The sequence below is a fragment of the Panthera leo genome, chromosome D3 (assembly GCF_018350215.1).
Source record: "Panthera leo isolate Ple1 chromosome D3, P.leo_Ple1_pat1.1, whole genome shotgun sequence".
Lineage (NCBI taxonomy): Eukaryota > Metazoa > Chordata > Mammalia > Carnivora > Felidae > Panthera > Panthera leo.
Genome location: NC_056690.1, coordinates 32,331,134 through 32,348,350, shown reverse-complemented (window position 1 = coordinate 32,348,350; position 17,217 = coordinate 32,331,134). Strand labels below are relative to the sequence as shown.

General features: G+C 37.3%; 1 protein-coding gene across 3 annotated transcripts in view; it reads right to left on the bottom strand.

Moving 5' to 3' along the window:
- Positions 1-17,217, bottom strand: part of PTPN2 (protein tyrosine phosphatase non-receptor type 2) — an 86,110-nt gene that overhangs the window by 23,566 nt on the left and 45,327 nt on the right. For all 3 annotated transcript variants that reach the window (XM_042909445.1, XM_042909446.1, XM_042909447.1), the window contains exons 3-5: positions 15,963-16,063; positions 9,991-10,089; positions 5,778-5,915 (exon numbers count right to left, since the gene is read on the bottom strand). In XM_042909445.1, the coding sequence (XP_042765379.1) occupies positions 5,778-5,915; positions 9,991-10,089; positions 15,963-16,063 (338 nt within the window). The remainder of the gene's footprint in view (positions 1-5,777; positions 5,916-9,990; positions 10,090-15,962; positions 16,064-17,217) is intronic.

The window sequence follows — 17,217 nt, the reverse complement described above, 5'->3', positions numbered from 1 at the left end:
TTATTAATGTGCCCCTACTGAAACAAGATTCAAAATCACAGTTCACAAAAATCATACAGTTCCCAACGGACCACTTCATGAAGCAATAAGATCCATATGTTTAGTACTGAGATAAAAAAAGGAATGTTTGTATGCTTGATTAGATCTCTTTTCCCTCCTCTTCATGCTGGAAAAAAAATGAGAGGAGGGAAAAAAGGGTAGCCAAAGACTAGAGAGCTAAAACAAAATTCATCTTTATTCCAAACAAGCTCTACACGTAGACTTAACAATTTTTGACAAACTCCTTATTTCAAAACTAGTGGAAGCAGCCTTTTCTTCTCCCAGGTTACCAAATCACATCAGTCCTCCTGTGCTGCCCAGGTGGCGTCTTCCATTCCCTCCCACTGTTGACCTCACACCCCACACATACCTGGTTGCAACCGCAATTAGGTGGCTGCCCCCATCTGCATCCCCATGTGCACGTGCCTGCCAAACCTTCTTTGTAAAATGCTGTGTTATGTATACCACACTGCAAAAATGCCAGTGGTTCATTGCTCTTTTTAAGACAAAATCTTATTTGCAGTTGTTGAAGGAGAAGTCTATCCTTGAAGGATATCTAATTCATTATATATGGAAGCCAGGAAGATAATCTATGAATGGAGTAGGTATAAGACAATGGGAAACAGTCAGCTATGGCAATTTAAGTGTATGCTACCTAAAGTGATTCAAATTCAAGTTTAACTATTATTTTATACAGATAAATAAAATTGTGAATTTTCCATTTATATTTCTATTATAAAGAAATCTATATAGCTCTTTGGTCCTAGGCCCAATTATTTTCACACTTCAGGTATTTACAGAAGTACCAAGATAATATTCCCAGAAGACTTTCATTAGCCCAATACTGTCATCTGTAAATGGTTACAAACAGTACTTACCTTATAAGGCTATTGTGAGGAATAAATGAAACATTAAATGTAAAGTACCCAACTTATGCCTGGACATGGTAAATGCTTAACAGATACCTTTTCTGAAATAATTATACCAATTGCTTCTATTGTAGCTCCTAAAAAGCTCCTATCAATTGTAAGCCTCTCCACATTTCCAATGTTTTGGAAATATTTACTTAATACTTCCTCTACATGAAGGAGTAGCGAAGTTTGGGAACCTTATCTCCTAAATGCAGATTTTTTTTTTCAGATTTTTTTTTTTTAATCAAATCTGTATCTCACTGTAAGTGCCTTAGTTCAGTCCCTCATCAATTTTTGCCATGATCATTGTACAATCTGTATTAAAGATTTAGTTACTGCAATTCATTTTGAAAGATGAACAGAACTCACTAGATCAGGAGGAGAGTGACAGAAACAGGTAGGCATGGGACTTGCATTCTAAGCAGAGAGAAAAGCAATACACAGAGGTGCGGGCCCCCAACCAACAACCTGTTTGAGAACAAACCCTGAGTGCCTGAAGGAGATGGAGGTGGACAAGTAGGAAGGACCAGGCTGTGCTGGGCCCTGGACTTCTGCATTGTCCACAGAAGGATTTTTAAATTTTTTTTTTTTTTAACGTTTATTCATTTCTGAGAGACAGGGTGTGAACAGGGGAGGGGCAGAGAGAGGGAGGGAGACACAGAATATGAAGCAGGCTCCAGGCTCTGAATTATCAGCACAGAGCCCAATGCGGGGCTTGAACCCACGAACTAGGAGATCCTGACCTGAGACGAAGTCAGACGCATAACTGATTAAGCCACCTAAGCGCCCCTGCAACAGAAGGATTTTTTAAGAGCAAGGTGGAAGGATCATGACTGTGTTTTAGAATACCACATACTCAGTGCAATGGCAGAGGGGAGCACAAAGTTAACAGGTAAGGACTATCCATAGGGAGCTGAGAACCTTGTCATGGAGTCAAAGTAAATACCTATACTATAAGATGGTAAAATTTAAATTATGGAGAGAAGTGTAAGAAGATCATAGCTGTCAGGAATGAATGTGTCAGAGATAAGTTGAGAAAGACCTAAGTAAGGAATGGGCCACAAGGTGGTACTGAAGGATGTGCAGGATATAAATAGGCAGAGAAGAGAAGATAACATTCCAGGTGGGATAAATTGTTTAAACTATTCTGAATCAAATCCCAGCTGAGCATCACAATAATTAGGCACTCATCCTGTTTTGGGCAACTCTACAGGGACAGAGAAATAGAAGGCAGCCAGCATTACAATAGTATTCCTGGAACTTGATAAACATAAAGCTGGCCAAAAATATTATGGAAAATAGTGAAGGGCTACTGAAAAGAAAATCCTGAAAGACAAATAAGCACTCTAGATGACCTTATATTTTAAAAGCCCTATGGGGCGCCTGGGTGGCGCAGTCGGTTGAGCGTCCGACTTCAGCCAGGTCACGATCTCACGGTCCGTGAGTTCGAGCCCCGCGTCAGGCTCTGGGCTGATGGCTCGGAGCCTGGAGCCTGTTTCCGATTCTGTGTCTCCCTCTCTCTCTGCCCCTCCCCCGTTCGTGCTCTGTCTCTCTCTGTCCCAAAAATAAAAAAAATAAATAAATAAATAAATAAATAAATAAATAAAAATTAAAAAAAAAAATAAATAAATAAAAGCCCTGCAAAAGCTCCTCCGTAGCTTAAGCCACGGGGCCACTTTATTTTTTTTTTTTTTTTTTTTTTTTTTTTTTTATTTTTTTTTTATTTTTTAATATATGAAATTTACTGTCAAATTGGTTTCCATACAACACCCAGTGCTCATCCCAAAAGGTGCCCTCCTCAATACCCATCACCCACCCTGCCCTCCCTCCCACCCTGCCCTCCCTCCCACCCCCCATCAACCCTCAGTTTGTTCTCAGTCTTTAACAGTCTCCTATGCTTTGGCTCTCTCCCACTCTAACCTCTTTTTTTTTTTTTTTTTTTTTTTTTTCCTTCCCCTCCCCCATGGGTTTCTGTTATGTTTCTCAGGATCCACATAAGAGTGAAACCATATGGTATCTGTCTTTCTCTGTATGGCTTATTTCACTTAGCATCACACTCTCCAGTTCCATCCATGTTGCTACAAAAGGCCATATTTCATTTTTTCTCATTGCCACGTAGTATTCCATTGTGTATATAAACCACAATTTCTTTATCCATTCATCAGTTGATGGACATTTAGGCTCTTTCCATAATTTGGCTATTGTTGAGAGTGCCGCTATAAACATTGGGGTACAGGTGCACGGGGCCACTTTAAAAGCAAAGATGGAATCTCTTCATTCAGGGGCAAAAGTTCAGACTCAGCTCTGATGAAGACACTGGGAAGTGTCACTGGCGTGCAGCTTTACTGCTCTCTTAGACCAGAGGCCTCTAAAAAAGCAGGGTCTGCACAGACAATAGCCCTGGCCTCAGACCTGTTAATACATACAAGTCAGACTCCTTTAGAAGCAAACTGGTTCTCTGCAGCTCAGGGTGAGGTGGGTGACCACTCACCTTCTGCACTATCACCTTTCTCTCTCTTTTGGTATTTGTCTCCCTCAACTTGTTCTGGTCAACTGCCCTTGCTCCTGCAGTCCTTCCCAACTCAATAATATTACAAAAGAAACAGATACACACAACTAAAGCTAATAATTATGACTCTTGCATGGAGTCTTAGGCCTATTAACAGCATTAATTCACTTGACCCTTACAGCAACCCTGAGGTACGTGCGTCCTTATCCTCATTCTGTAGATGAGAAACTGAGGCATAGAGGGTAAATAGTGGGACCAATCATACAGCCAGGATTGGCAGAGTTGGAATTTAAACTCAGACCATCTGGTTCCAGAACTGAAATACCTAGTTAAATGCAATTTTGCTTCTCACTGAAATGCTACTTTATTCTTCTAACATTCCTAGCTCTTACTAAAGATTGTAAAGTAGAATGTAAACATAATATTGCTATTAATTATGGTGGACTCTGAACCTCGCCAATAAGAAATCTCACAGTTGCTAGCAACTAAAACACAGTTTTGGCCAATGGTTGGCCAGTTCACATGCGGGCCTCAAATCCAGAAAGATGCTTCAAAACCAAGTGTTTTCCTTTACTTTGACAATTCATACTTTTTTCAAAAGACTTAGCCCCATATCATTACAAGTCAGGAGATTTGGATTTGAGTTCTAGAGCCTGTCACTTATTAGCTGAGTAATCTATTTATGGAAAAAAATCCTATAACCTAATGGATTTTACGTTTTTAAAAAATACATGAAATACAGAGATATTAAGAATATTTACTCTATCAAATCATAGGAAGAATATGGGTCAAGTGATATATATGTAAAAGTGCTTTGCAAAATGATAAAATACAAAAGTCATTCTATTTTATCATGTTAATCAACTCTTAATTAGGATAGGTTTCAGAAACAGGGAAAAATATCTATGACCCTCTCCATCCAAATTAATTTTAATGCCAAAGCAGATGAGGTACTTGGGATAAATACCAAGAGAAGATGATTCAGAGAACTATGAGAAGTTTATGGAAAAGCAGTTCTGTTTCTGGGAATAAGCACTGCACAAACAGTTATTGATGTATCTCAGGGCAACTTAAGACATACGTAAATGGAATAGCTGGTGCAAAATAACTACAGTAAGGGAAATTTATAAATAAATCTAAGCCTTGTAATTCCCAACCCTGAGACTTCTTAGATAACCTAAGAGATCACATGAAAAGCTTAGTTATGGATGTCATGGGCAGTTGGGAGTGGGCCCTAAGCACACTGTGTGCACCTGTGCTTAGAGTGGGCAGCAAAAAACAGAGGGGTTCCAAGAGATCAACTATACAAAGTATTTCTACATAACTAAAAGTGCGTGTATTTGTGGTGTGTGTGTGCACGCGCGTGTGTGCATGCACGTGTGCACTTTATATATCCCTTCTCTATAAAGCTTTTTTTGGACAATGATCACATATTAATCACTTAATTCAGTTAATGGTTAACTGAAACAGATGTATTCCTGAAATTATTTTTTGGCAGCATTTTCCTATTTTCTAGTTTCCCTAGCTCCTAAGAGCATCTCAGAATCACTCTCATTTCATATTTTCCAGTTATCCCAATTACAACGCAAGACAGGTAGATGGTAAAAGGGGGGAGAAACGTCCTGATCCCCAGCTTAACAGCAGCAGGTTCACAATCCACCATGTACACATATCTCAACCAAAAAATAAGGAACAATTCTTATATTTCTGGAAAAGATCCAAATAAATGTTCTTGAGACCATATGCTAAACTTATTTCACCATTTCCCTCAAATTTCTCTGTGGTGAATCATTCGAATGAACAACATTCCAGTAAGTTATTTTCTTGAATAGCCTGCTACTCTTGTAAGTACCAAGTGCCATGGTGTTTACTGGGCACCTATTCTGCATCAGGTGCTTTGCATACACCGCTTCATTTGATTGCCAAAACAGCCCTGAAAGGGAGCTATTACAATCTCCACTTTACAGATGAGGGAAGTTGAGAAACAGGTCCCAAGGACATTTAAACTCAACAGCAGAGCTGGGATTTGAATCCAGGGTGGCCTCATTCTAAAGCTCTCTCCCTCTCAATCCCCAAGAAATTTTAATAAATTATCTTCAATCCTCATATATCAAGCTGAACTTTAAAATTCTTAACTTCTAGGTTTTCTCAAGAGTCCTCAGAGAGCTACCATAAATATGAAACATAACGATTATGATTATATAGTATTATAGACAATATCGAAATGTATGTGCAGCCCCAAGCTTCAAATCTAATGACAAAGAATAATTCAGAAAATCAACACATAAGGTCCAATCTTTTGGGATGAAAAGTCTTACATTGATATTTTCTAACTGCAGTAGATGTACTGTATAATATGACTTCACATCTTCTGACAAGAACTTCACACTGAATCCTGTTTCTTTAAATAGCATCTCTCGGTCATCTTTTGTTGGCCAGTACTGTGCACATTTAACCTAAATTTAAGAATATGTATATATTAGTTCATAGACATGATGAAATCATAAAAAGCTGGGAAAGGAAGACAAACCACACACATTCATGCTATATTTTTTTCAAGTACCCAAATCTATGAACAATTACACTATGTTTGATGCTTAATGTATTTTAAGAAGATTGACATTTTTATAAAAGCAGGTTTGCACAATGTTCCTGTAACTTATACTAAAAAAGCCATAAACAGGTAGGTATGTTCATAAAATAAAAATGAATCCGTCACTTCTAAAGCATGGTAATCTACAGTTTAACATCATATTGGTATTCACTTCACATTTCTAAAAGTATCAACCTCTTGTAAGAATCTTTTTTCAAACAGTATTGAAAAGGCTTTATTTTACAAGTATTTTCTAAAAATACCCATGAATCTGCTACTAAATACTACTTATTCTGGAAATAACATTGTATATTTACTTACTAAAATTAAGTCAGAGAAGCAAATCAGAAGATAAGCTCCCTCTACCTAGAGTTGTTACATTGTGGCAGAACTACTGATATGGAATTCCTATTTGTGACAATAAAAGCATCTCCCCCAAAGCCAAATTATGAGGGCACCAGACTGAGGCAAGGTGAGATAAAGAGCCACTTCATTAGGAAGAATGCACCAGAAAAACAACCTTATAAAATAGGGCCACTTCTCCCTGTCCAGATCACAAACGACTACAAATCACAAACAGTAACAATACCTCCAAACAAATGAATACTATGAGCTGGTACTTCCAAAGGTGCTAAAAGACATTTTAAATATGATACAAGAAGTGAAAAGAGAGTAAATGAGAATGAGAACAACTCAGAAATGATGTGACAGGAGACATAAAAAAAAAATTAGGAATCAAAGAACATATCAATTCTGAAATGAAGACTAAATTGAAAGGCAAAGAGGTGTGAATAAATGCTGCAGATATTGTCTTTGGAGAAAAAGATGAGGAAAGGGGGCACCTGGGTGGCTCAGTCGGTTAAGCGTCCGACTTCAGCTCAGGTCAAGATCTCGTGGTCCATGAGTCCGTGAGTTCGAGCCCCGCGTCGGGCTCTGGGCTGATGGCTCAGAGCCTGGAGCCTGCCTCCGATTCTGTGTCTCCCTCTCTCTCTGCCCTCCCCCGTTCATGCTGTGTCTCTCTCTGTCTCAAAAATAAATAAATGTTAAAAAAAAAAAAAAAAAAAAAAAAGATGAGGAAAGGAGGACATTTCTGAAATAAAAAAGAAATGAAGAAAGAGACATAGGATTTGAGAGAAAGTGACAAATATGAAAATAAGCAAAGAAAACCTAACATGCGTAATTGGAGGACCCAAAGAAGAACATCAAAGCAAGCAAACAGAAAATACTTACAGGTATAATCAATACATTTTTCTTTAAAAATCACATACTGAAAGACCACACTACACACTTGGAAAAATCTGAACCAGAATGACCAACACAAAGACATATTTTGGTAAAATTAATGGAGTTTGAAGAAAAAAAATTACTTTGAGTAACCCAGATAAAAAAAACAAAAACAAAAAAAACCATGTGACTTATAAAGGAAATAAAATACGATGTTCAATTTACTTTGGCAGTAATTTGCTATGCCAGGAGGAAATGGAGTAATAATGTATTTAAGTTGCTCAAAGAAAAGCAAATGTGAGCCAAGATTTTATATCCTGCCAAAGTGACTTTTAAGCATTGAGACAGCAGATAAACTGTCATTGACAGGTAAGAAATCAGGAACTCTAATGCCCATGAGTCCTTCCTTAGGATCCACTAGAGAATGAGCTATCGACAGGACAACTGGAGAGACATCAACAACACTGGCAATGAATATCAAATATATATTTACACGTAGAACTAAGAGCTTAAAAGGGATATGAAAGAGACTATAGTATGTTATATACTCTGAAAACGTAGGTAAAATACAACTTAAAAATAGAAGAAGATGGAAAAAATTTTAAACTTTTTTAGTAATTACTTTGGTATTGGAGTTGATACCCTAATTATGAGTATTTTTGGTGTGTAATATGGAACAAAGGTAAAGAGTCATTATAAGATATTCTTTATCCGTAGTGTCTTTGAGGAAGAGGGTTCATAGTATGGAAAAAGGAGATAACAGATACGAGGTAGAAAGGGTTAAGCCAACCCCTACAGTTCTAAATTTGAATCAGAAGTATCAGTATGAACCCTTGAAGTATGTTATCTAACACACAAACATATTTTTTTCTAGCTCTCTTCACTGAAAAGCTCTAAAAACAATGACCAGTCCAACATCAAACATCCCTATTTTTACTGCCACCTTGAAATACCATTGCCCATTAAAAGGAAACCAAGGCTCCTTAGAGACATGGTTGACTCTATGAAGAAGAGGTTAACATAAGCTTCAACAAGTAGTCATTCCAGATATTAAGAAAATTATTAAAGATTCTTTGGTTTTGACTCTTAGGTTTCTGCCTCAGAGCCCAACTTGAAGAGATTTCTGCCAATCAGTGGAGGGATAATTAGAATACTAATAAGGATAATAACTGCAATGGAGTGAAATGAATCAAGTATGTGTGAATCTACGAGTTCATAATAATTGATCCCCTCCAGTGCCTGCCCCACACCAAAAAAAACCTACCTGGTTACCTGTTGAGGACACTAGGAAATGAACTCTATTTTGAAAACTGCTTTTCCTATATAAGAGTGGTCAACTAACAAGAATGGAAGTTTCTCTTTATAGAAGTATTCCAACAAAAATTCAAGAAGGAATGATAAAATTGAAATACCACTATTTCATAACCCCTAATTAATTAAGGAACTAAGTAAGCCCTGACCAGCAATGACCGCTAACACCATAAAAAGACATTATGGGACTCTTCACAAAGTAATACCACCCATGAAATAATCTTCCCCAAAATAATTAAATCTGAATCTTATTATCTAGATCCAAGCACTATAGATACGATTTCTAATTTCCATGGGCATTTTTCTTTTATTATTTAGTAATTATACTCCAAAAAGAGAGATGAGACTTATAAATCATCTAGTTTGCAATGCTGCTCAAACTGTTCAAACAATGTCATCATCACTTAATTTTTAAGTCACACTGAAAACCATGAAAAAGCCACCATAAAAAACTATGCTGACATTGCTGGACATTCTGGTATGTCAGTGCCATTTCAGATTAGAAAGAGAGTAGAATAATTTGTATCACCATTAAAAGCCACCAACTATGAATTTAGAAGAAAAGTAAGAATCAGGCATCTGAAGAAGTAGAACAGTCCAAGATCTTAAGGCTGGAAGAGATCTTATAGACAATACTTTCCAATTTGCTTCTTTGACAGAAAAGGAACCTAAAGCTACAAAAGTTAAAGACTTAACTAATTATTAATACTTGTTTAGACTGCACCTAAAGTTTTAATAAATTTATACACTTCCATACTGATACATGTAAATTTACATGTCTCGTGGCCTAAGAGCCAATTAAAATTTATCAAGATTAAAAAAAAACCAACCCTGTGACTTTAATCTTTAATAAAATTTTCACGATTTTGATAATACTAAATTATAAACTTTTAAAAATTTATTTATTTTGAGAAAGTGTGTGAGCAGGGGAGTGAGGGGCAGAGAGAGAAGGAGGGAGAGAGAGAGAGAGAGACAGAGAGAGAGAGAGAGAATATTCCAAGCAGGCTGTGGAGCCTGAACCCACAAACTGTAAGATCATGACCTGAGCTGAAATTAAGAGTCAGACACTTAACTGAATGAGCTACCCAGGAGCCCCAATAAATTATAAAAATTCTAATAAAGCCTAGGGATTCCAAAGATCTATGTATCACTACTGGTCAATATTTGTTTCATGACATTTACATCTTGGAGGGTAGTGGTGTGCAATTGCTACCTAAATGCTTACAGCAAGAAAGGAAAAGGTTATACTAGAGTTCTTCTGGTCAGAAACAGACTGACCTCTAGGCTTCAGCAATTCAAAGCCAAACTAATGAATGAATCAATATCCCAAAACAAATATGAAAACATTTATAAGCTAATGATACAGGGAGTAAGCCAAGTTGTAAATATTAAGTATTACTTACCGATTCCTTCTCCACAACTCGGTTTAGCATGACAACTGCCTTGGTCTTTTGCTGCCAAACCATGAGCCAGAAATGGCAACCTGTATTAGGAAGTGGACCCTGTAAGAACAGGCAAGAAAAAGTAGGTAAGAGAAAGGAGATGGAACAAGGCTCAAAGAAAATTCCTTCAAGTATGTTTCTGGTTTGAAACAGTTTATTGGATCATAATAAGTAAATCATAACTTTAAATCCACTTGATTTAAAAAACAGGTCTGTACTAGTTGTTTGTAAGTGATCAAAACGGACTTTTATTTACTTAGGCAGAAAAGGAATTTTTTAGGCTATCAGATGACTTTCGGTGTTGAGGGCTGGAGAGCCAGGCTTTGGTGGGAACCAACGTCCAGGCAAGATTCTGCTCAAAGCAGTCAGCTTGGTACAGTGCTCCTGACACTGGCACTCCTTATCACCTTGCTTTGCTGGCATCGCCATACTAAGGTGGCTGTAGCATTTACGCATAACCTATAAATAAACCAAAGTTAAAATCACAGGCAGGAGTATCTGACTAGTTCAGTCTAGCTGCAAAGGAAATTTCTGTCCCCTTCAGCTTTCATATTAGGAAAAGAGGCCCTGACTGTCATGGATCATGGCAGTCTTACAAAAGAAGAAATCTGTGCCATCACTAGCCAACCAACCACCCCAAGTTAACTGGCAAAAGATTTCCAGAAAAAGCAGAAATCTCAAAGTACCTGAACCACTACAAAGCTGCTAATCTACAAAAACCACAGCATGGACAACCTCAATAGCAGACTTAAAAGGGGCAATGGTTCATATTACAATATTGTCATGGGGGAAAAAAATCAAATCACTTCCAATTATCTTCACATTTTGCTTAATGGTAGCATAGGGCAGAAGAAAGGGCAAATAAGAGATGAAAAGGCCATGGCCAAATTGGAACTAATTTTAAAGGTGAAAGTGAATGAGGTTCTACTGCAGCTAATAAGTCAGCATGCGTCCCTTTCACAGGGCAGAGTGACAGGCAGCATCAGGGGCTGGAGGCCAGGTGTTCTGGAACATCAGCTTCCCATGTCAAACAAGACGATTCAAGTGGTTCAAGGCTGAAAGCATCTTTTAGGCAGTTGTATTCCCTAGTATATAGCAGATGCTCTGAAATATTATTTGAATTAATAAACTCTAAGCTTCTAAATTATAAAAAGGTTGGAAATCTCAGAATACTGAGAAACTGCAACCAAATGTTCGAAGATACTGTTGTCCTCAATGTACATTATCTATTACTTGATCTACTTCTAAAACAAAGTGTAAAAATAAAAAAGAGCAATGAGAAAATCCCCACTAAAATTAATGCCCTTTCTTTCATCTAAAGAAATGGATCTATCAATTCACCAGAGAAGTCACTCCTTAGTGTATACACACACAAAAAAACAAAACACACTCCACTGGTGGCTCAAAAGGGAGGGGGGTGGGTTTATCGCTCAGTTTTCCCACCTACAAGCAATACTATCAATTTTTTTAAAGTCTTTTTTTTTTTTAAAGTTTATTTATTTGAGAGACAGAGACAGCGTCTGCAGGGCCTGAACTCACAAAACCATGAGATCATGACCTGAGCCAAAACCAAGAGTCAGACACTTAAGAAACTGAGCCACCCAGGTGCCCCAATACTATCAATTTTTTCCTGCAAAATGGAGATTTAAACCAAGGAGACTGGTATGTATGTGTGTGTGTATGTATATATATATATATATATATATATATATATATATATATTTTAATTGCAAAATAAATCCTTTTTCAGAGGAAAAAGATGATAAAAATAATAAGCTACAAAGGACAATCAGAACAGCTGAGGTTTTATTAAACATATAGCATCTCTAGTTTTCTCTGTCCTTTAAAATATTCCCAGCCTTCAAAGAGCTTACTAAGTAAAAAGGCAAGAAGTCCTTGTCCTACTAACTGAAAAATATCAAGTGCCATAAGAGTAAGGGGTAAACCATCAGATCTTCAGGAGTAGGAAGGATGCTACAGCAGGGCCTTAAAAATGATGAGGGCACTGATACAGGGAGGCATCATGGAAGGATGGGGAGTAAGGGTGCATTCCAAGCAGAAGGCAAGGCACATGCAAGTTCAGGGCAAATGTGGGACAGACAAAGCAATCAATGAGGATGAAGTGGAAGTATGGAAGTGTGTACGAAACCAGAGTGAATACAGGAAACAGTCACCAAAGTTTTTAAGAAGTGGTATGATCAGATTTGTATGTTACAAAAGTAATTCTGGTGGCATTGTTAAAGATGGATTAGGATGGGAGGGACTGGTGGCAAGGAAACAAGTTAAAAAGCTATTGCATTAGGATTCAGTACATGATGAGGACAGCTTTAGCCCAGGTGAGAAAAACAGGAAGAGAGATGGCTTGATTAAAAAAGAGAGGGGTTGGGGCGCCTGGGTGGCGCAGTCGGTTAAGCGTCCGACTTCAGCCAGGTCACGATCTCGCGGTCTGTGAGTTCGAGCCCCGCGTCAGGCTCTGGGCTGATGGCTCGGAGCCTGGAGCCTGTTTCCGATTCTGTGTCTCCCTCTCTCTCTGCCCCTTCCCCGTTCATGCTCTGTCTCTCTCTGTCCCAAAAAAAAAAAAAAAAAAAAAAAAAAGAGAGGGGCACCTGGGTGGCTCAGTCAGCTGAGCATCCGACTTCGACTCAGATCATGATCTTGCTGTCTTTGAGTTTGAGCCCCACATCAGGCTCTGTGCTGACAGCTCAGAGCCTGGAGTCTGCTTCAGATTCTATGTCTTCCTCTCTCTCTGCCCCTCCCCAACTCATGCTCTGTCTCTCTCTCTCTCAAAAATAAATAAACTTAAAAAAATATCCAGTAAAGACCTAGAAAATATAGGGTGGAAATTCAGAAAAGAATAAAAAACTGAAAACAGCCTTCTGACTCTGTCAGGACATGCAGAGCAGTCCAACAGGACAGGATGCTTAAACACAATCAGGTATTTTCTTTATTGTTATGGACTTTATAATATTTTATATTTATATAAATGTTTATATTCTAATATTTTAATAAATATACTTATAATCTAATATTTTATAATTATTATCATTATTACTGCTACAAATAAAAAAGTAATAAGAAATGCCACAACAAATAATCACTGGAGGGCTTACCATAGTACCAGGCACTATAAGAATTTTGCTCAACATCGTTCCATAGATAATATAGATATATTTATATATCAATAATATAGATACATATACAAGCTTGGAGAGTTAGGTAGCTTGTCCAAGGTCACACAGCAATTTTATTATGCTAGTAGAGCTGAATGATTAAGAGCATGACCCATAGTGTCAATGGGGCTTCAAATTCTGGCTTCAGCTCACTTCCCGTATGACCTTGGTAAAGTTGTTTAATGTTCTTGGTCTCTTTAGATGATTCCTCATGCATAAAATCAGGGTGATGACAGTATTTACCAGAGACAGTTAGCCTGAGCCTTAAATCATACAAAACATAAAGTACAGAACAATGTTACAAAGTTCCTAGCTCTTATTAATCTTATCTCCCACTATGTAAAGTTCATAATGGCATTTTTACTTAAGTCTATTTTATTTAATGCCTACCACACAGTAGGTACTCAATAAATCTTTGTTAGATGGATGAATACCCAGTGAAGCAGTGGGACCAGGATTTGGGCATAGATACTATGAATCCAGAGTCTACATTCTCTTAAGATACGAAGGTTGAACATATGGTTCCAGAGAGTCTGAAGCCTTGAGTGTAAACTGAAAAGGGGAAAAAACTCCTAAATCAGAATCCTGAGAAACACCTACAGAATTTGGACTACAATAAGAAGAACCAATAAATGAGACTGGGAAAATGGGAGAAAGGGAGAAAGGGAGAAAGGGAGAAAGAGAAAGAGAGGGTTGTGATAAGGGATCTAGAGTAATTATTCTTTTCTATTTCTGAACATTATAGCTTTTTCAAATAGAAAATAAACAAATTCTAAAAATGAGTTTATCAAAAATGTCATGAATGCGGGGTGTGCCTGGGTGGCTCAGTCGGTTGGGCATCCAACTTCGGCTCCGGTCATGATCTTGTGGTTTGTGAGTTCAAGCCCCATTTCAGGTTCTGTGCTGACAGCTCAGAGCCTGGAGCCTGCTTCAGATTCTGTGTCTCCCCCTCTTTCTGCCCCTCCCCTGCTCACGCTCTGTGTCTCTCTGTCTGTCAATAATGTTAAAAAAAATTAATTAAAAATGTCACGAATGCTCATAAAAAATGCCAAATATTACAAAAAGGCAGGAAATGACAAATTAAACTCTATGTATTCCTAATTCTTAGAAATAACCAATATTAATGGTATATGTATAATTTATTTAGCCAGTCCCTCACAAATTATTTCTGTCCTATTCTTTCTGGTCCGGTACTATTAAAATTAAGTTTCAATAAACACCCTCACATGTATCTTTATGTCTATACATATGTAACCACTGAGTATTATAAACTTTTAAATCTCTGCTGTTCTGACTGGTGAAAAGTGGTTATTAAGTGTATATTCCCTCATGACTAGAAAAATTGAGTATCTTTTCATATGTATATTGTCTACCTTTATATTTTTCTTTGAACTATGAATTTATGTTCTTTGCCAGTTTTTTTTTTTTTTTTTTTTTTAACTTAGATTGTTTCTCTTTCTCTTTTTTGACATACAGGAGCATTTTACTTTCAACGGTTTTTTTTTTTTTTTTTTTTTTTTTTTATTTATTTTTGGGACAGAGAGAGACAGAGCATGAACGGGGGAGGGGCAGAGAGAGAGGGAGACACAGAATCGGAAGCAGGCTCCAGGCTCCGAGCCATCAGCCCAGAGCCTGACGCGGGGCTCGAACTCACGGACCGTGAGATCGTGACCTGGCTGAAGTCGGACGCTTAACCGACTGCGCCACCCAGGCGCCCCCAGGAGCATTTTACTTTAAGTAAAATTATTTTCATTTCCTGCCAACTAGAAATAGTCTAATCTTTTTACTATATGAAACTGTTTTCTCTGTTTTGTTTTTAATGTTTATTTACTTTTAGGAGGGGTAATCAGAGGAGTGACAGAGAGAAAAGACGAGAGAATCCCAAGCAGGCTCTGCACTGTCAGGACAGAGCCCAATGCAGGGCTTGCTCTCATAAACCATGAGATCATGACCTGAGCCGAAATCAAGAGTCAGACACTTAACTGAATGAGCCACCAAGCCACCCATTTTCTCTTTCAATAATAGGTTATTCTGATCTACATTTTTAAAAACCTCAAATATTATGAACATACAGCTTATACTTAAAATTTAAAAATCAGTAACTGGGGGATATAGCAGTATTGTTCATTAAGTCTCTGTCCTTTGATAAAGGGAAGCTGGTGTAGATAAACCAAAATAATTTTTATTATCTAAGAATGGAAGAGTAGTAGTGCTAGAATATGGGTGTGGCCAATGTGCCAAGAAGCAATCAGGCAGAATGCCAAAGGGAACCGTTACGTTCTCTGGCTTCCAAGCCAGTATTCTGGGCACCTGGTCTTACCACCCTCACTCCAAACAAAGGGCAGATACCCATCAAAGGCATGTTCAAACTCTCTGAAACTGTATGTCAGAGAAGTGGGTCAAGAAGGGCTTTCAAAGGGCCTCTGGTTATGATACAAGTTATGTGAAGAGAACTTAACAAAGCATTAACAAACGCTTTGTATCAATATAAAGCAAGGAAGATAATTTGCCTGAAAAGAATTGGCCTAAATCATTTCATTAAAACATTTTCCTTCTTGGAATGTGCAACATTAAAAATTACTTTCATGTTCACATACAAACCTGCAAAACATTAAAATGTCTACACTCTACCATGTAACAACAGAAAAAACAAACAGCATCTCATTTCCAAAAGAAGTAAAGACATACTTTTAGCTATGTTTCAAAGCATACCAACCACAATAACTGCATTGCCAGGCATCTGCTCAACACCACATCACTTGCCTGTGTTAAGATGTAACTCCTTTTCGCCTCTTCTATGTCAACTAAACTGGCATTAATATAATCATTTTCAGCATTTTGCAGTTTAACACGACTGTGATCATCTGAAATAGAGAATGACAAACCATAATTGTCATTTCAAACTTCTCATTTTTATTGATATTAATGTTCTAGGTATTATTAATAAAATGATAGAAGAAACAAAGCAAAGAAAAATAACAGCACCACAAAAGAGTTGAATCAAGTCCTAAATTATTCCTCTTTTTGGAAGGAAGTATAAAAATGAAATCTTTTTGTTTGTTACTGTGGTATTGGAAATGCTTTTGTTTGTACTTGATTAGCTATTGTAACTAGAAAAACTGACCAAAGAGTAAAATATGGTGAAAGGAATAAAGCACCTACCTTCCTAAAAGTAAAAGAATCATTTAGAGTCTTGGGGTCTAAGAACTGATAGGTCTACCTACAAAAAAAACAAACAAACAAAAAAAAAACAACAAAAATGCCAAAAAAACCGCAACTGGCCTCAAATAGAGGAGACTTGATTTCCATGGTAACTACATTTGCTTCATTCCTCAACAGATCTGCATTCAACTATATTTACATAATTTTTAGTATTTAACTATATTTAAATTAAGTGCTAAAAATATTTAAATACAGAGAGAATATTCTAATTTTTTTTCAGTAGGCCCCATGCCCAACATGGGGCTCAGACTCATGACCCTGAGATTGAGACACATGCTGTACTGACTGAGCCAGTCAGGCACTCCAGAATATTCTAATTCTTTACAAGACAACTAAAGACGCCTCATTACTTAGACTGTGTTATAGCACAATAAACATATCTAGTTTAGACATATTTCTAGCTTTTAAAAGTAAAAATTTCACCATCTACAACAATATGGACGACCTAGAGGGTATTACACTAATTGAAATAAGTCAGGCAAAAAAAAAAAAAAAAAAAAGGAAGACTGTATGACATCACTTATACATGGAATCTAAAAAATTAACAAATTAAAAAAAATAGAAACAGACTCATAAATACAGAGAACAGGGGCACACAGGTGGCTCAGTTGGTTTATCATCTGACTCTTGATTTCAGCTCAAGTCATGGGATCAAGCCCTGTGTCGGGCTCCACCCTGCGTATGGAGCCTGCTTAAGATTTTCTCCTTCCCTCTCCCCCTTTTCTCCCTCCCTCTCTAAAAAAAAAAAAAAAAAAATTCAAAATTCAAAAATTCAAAATAATAAAATAAATAAAAT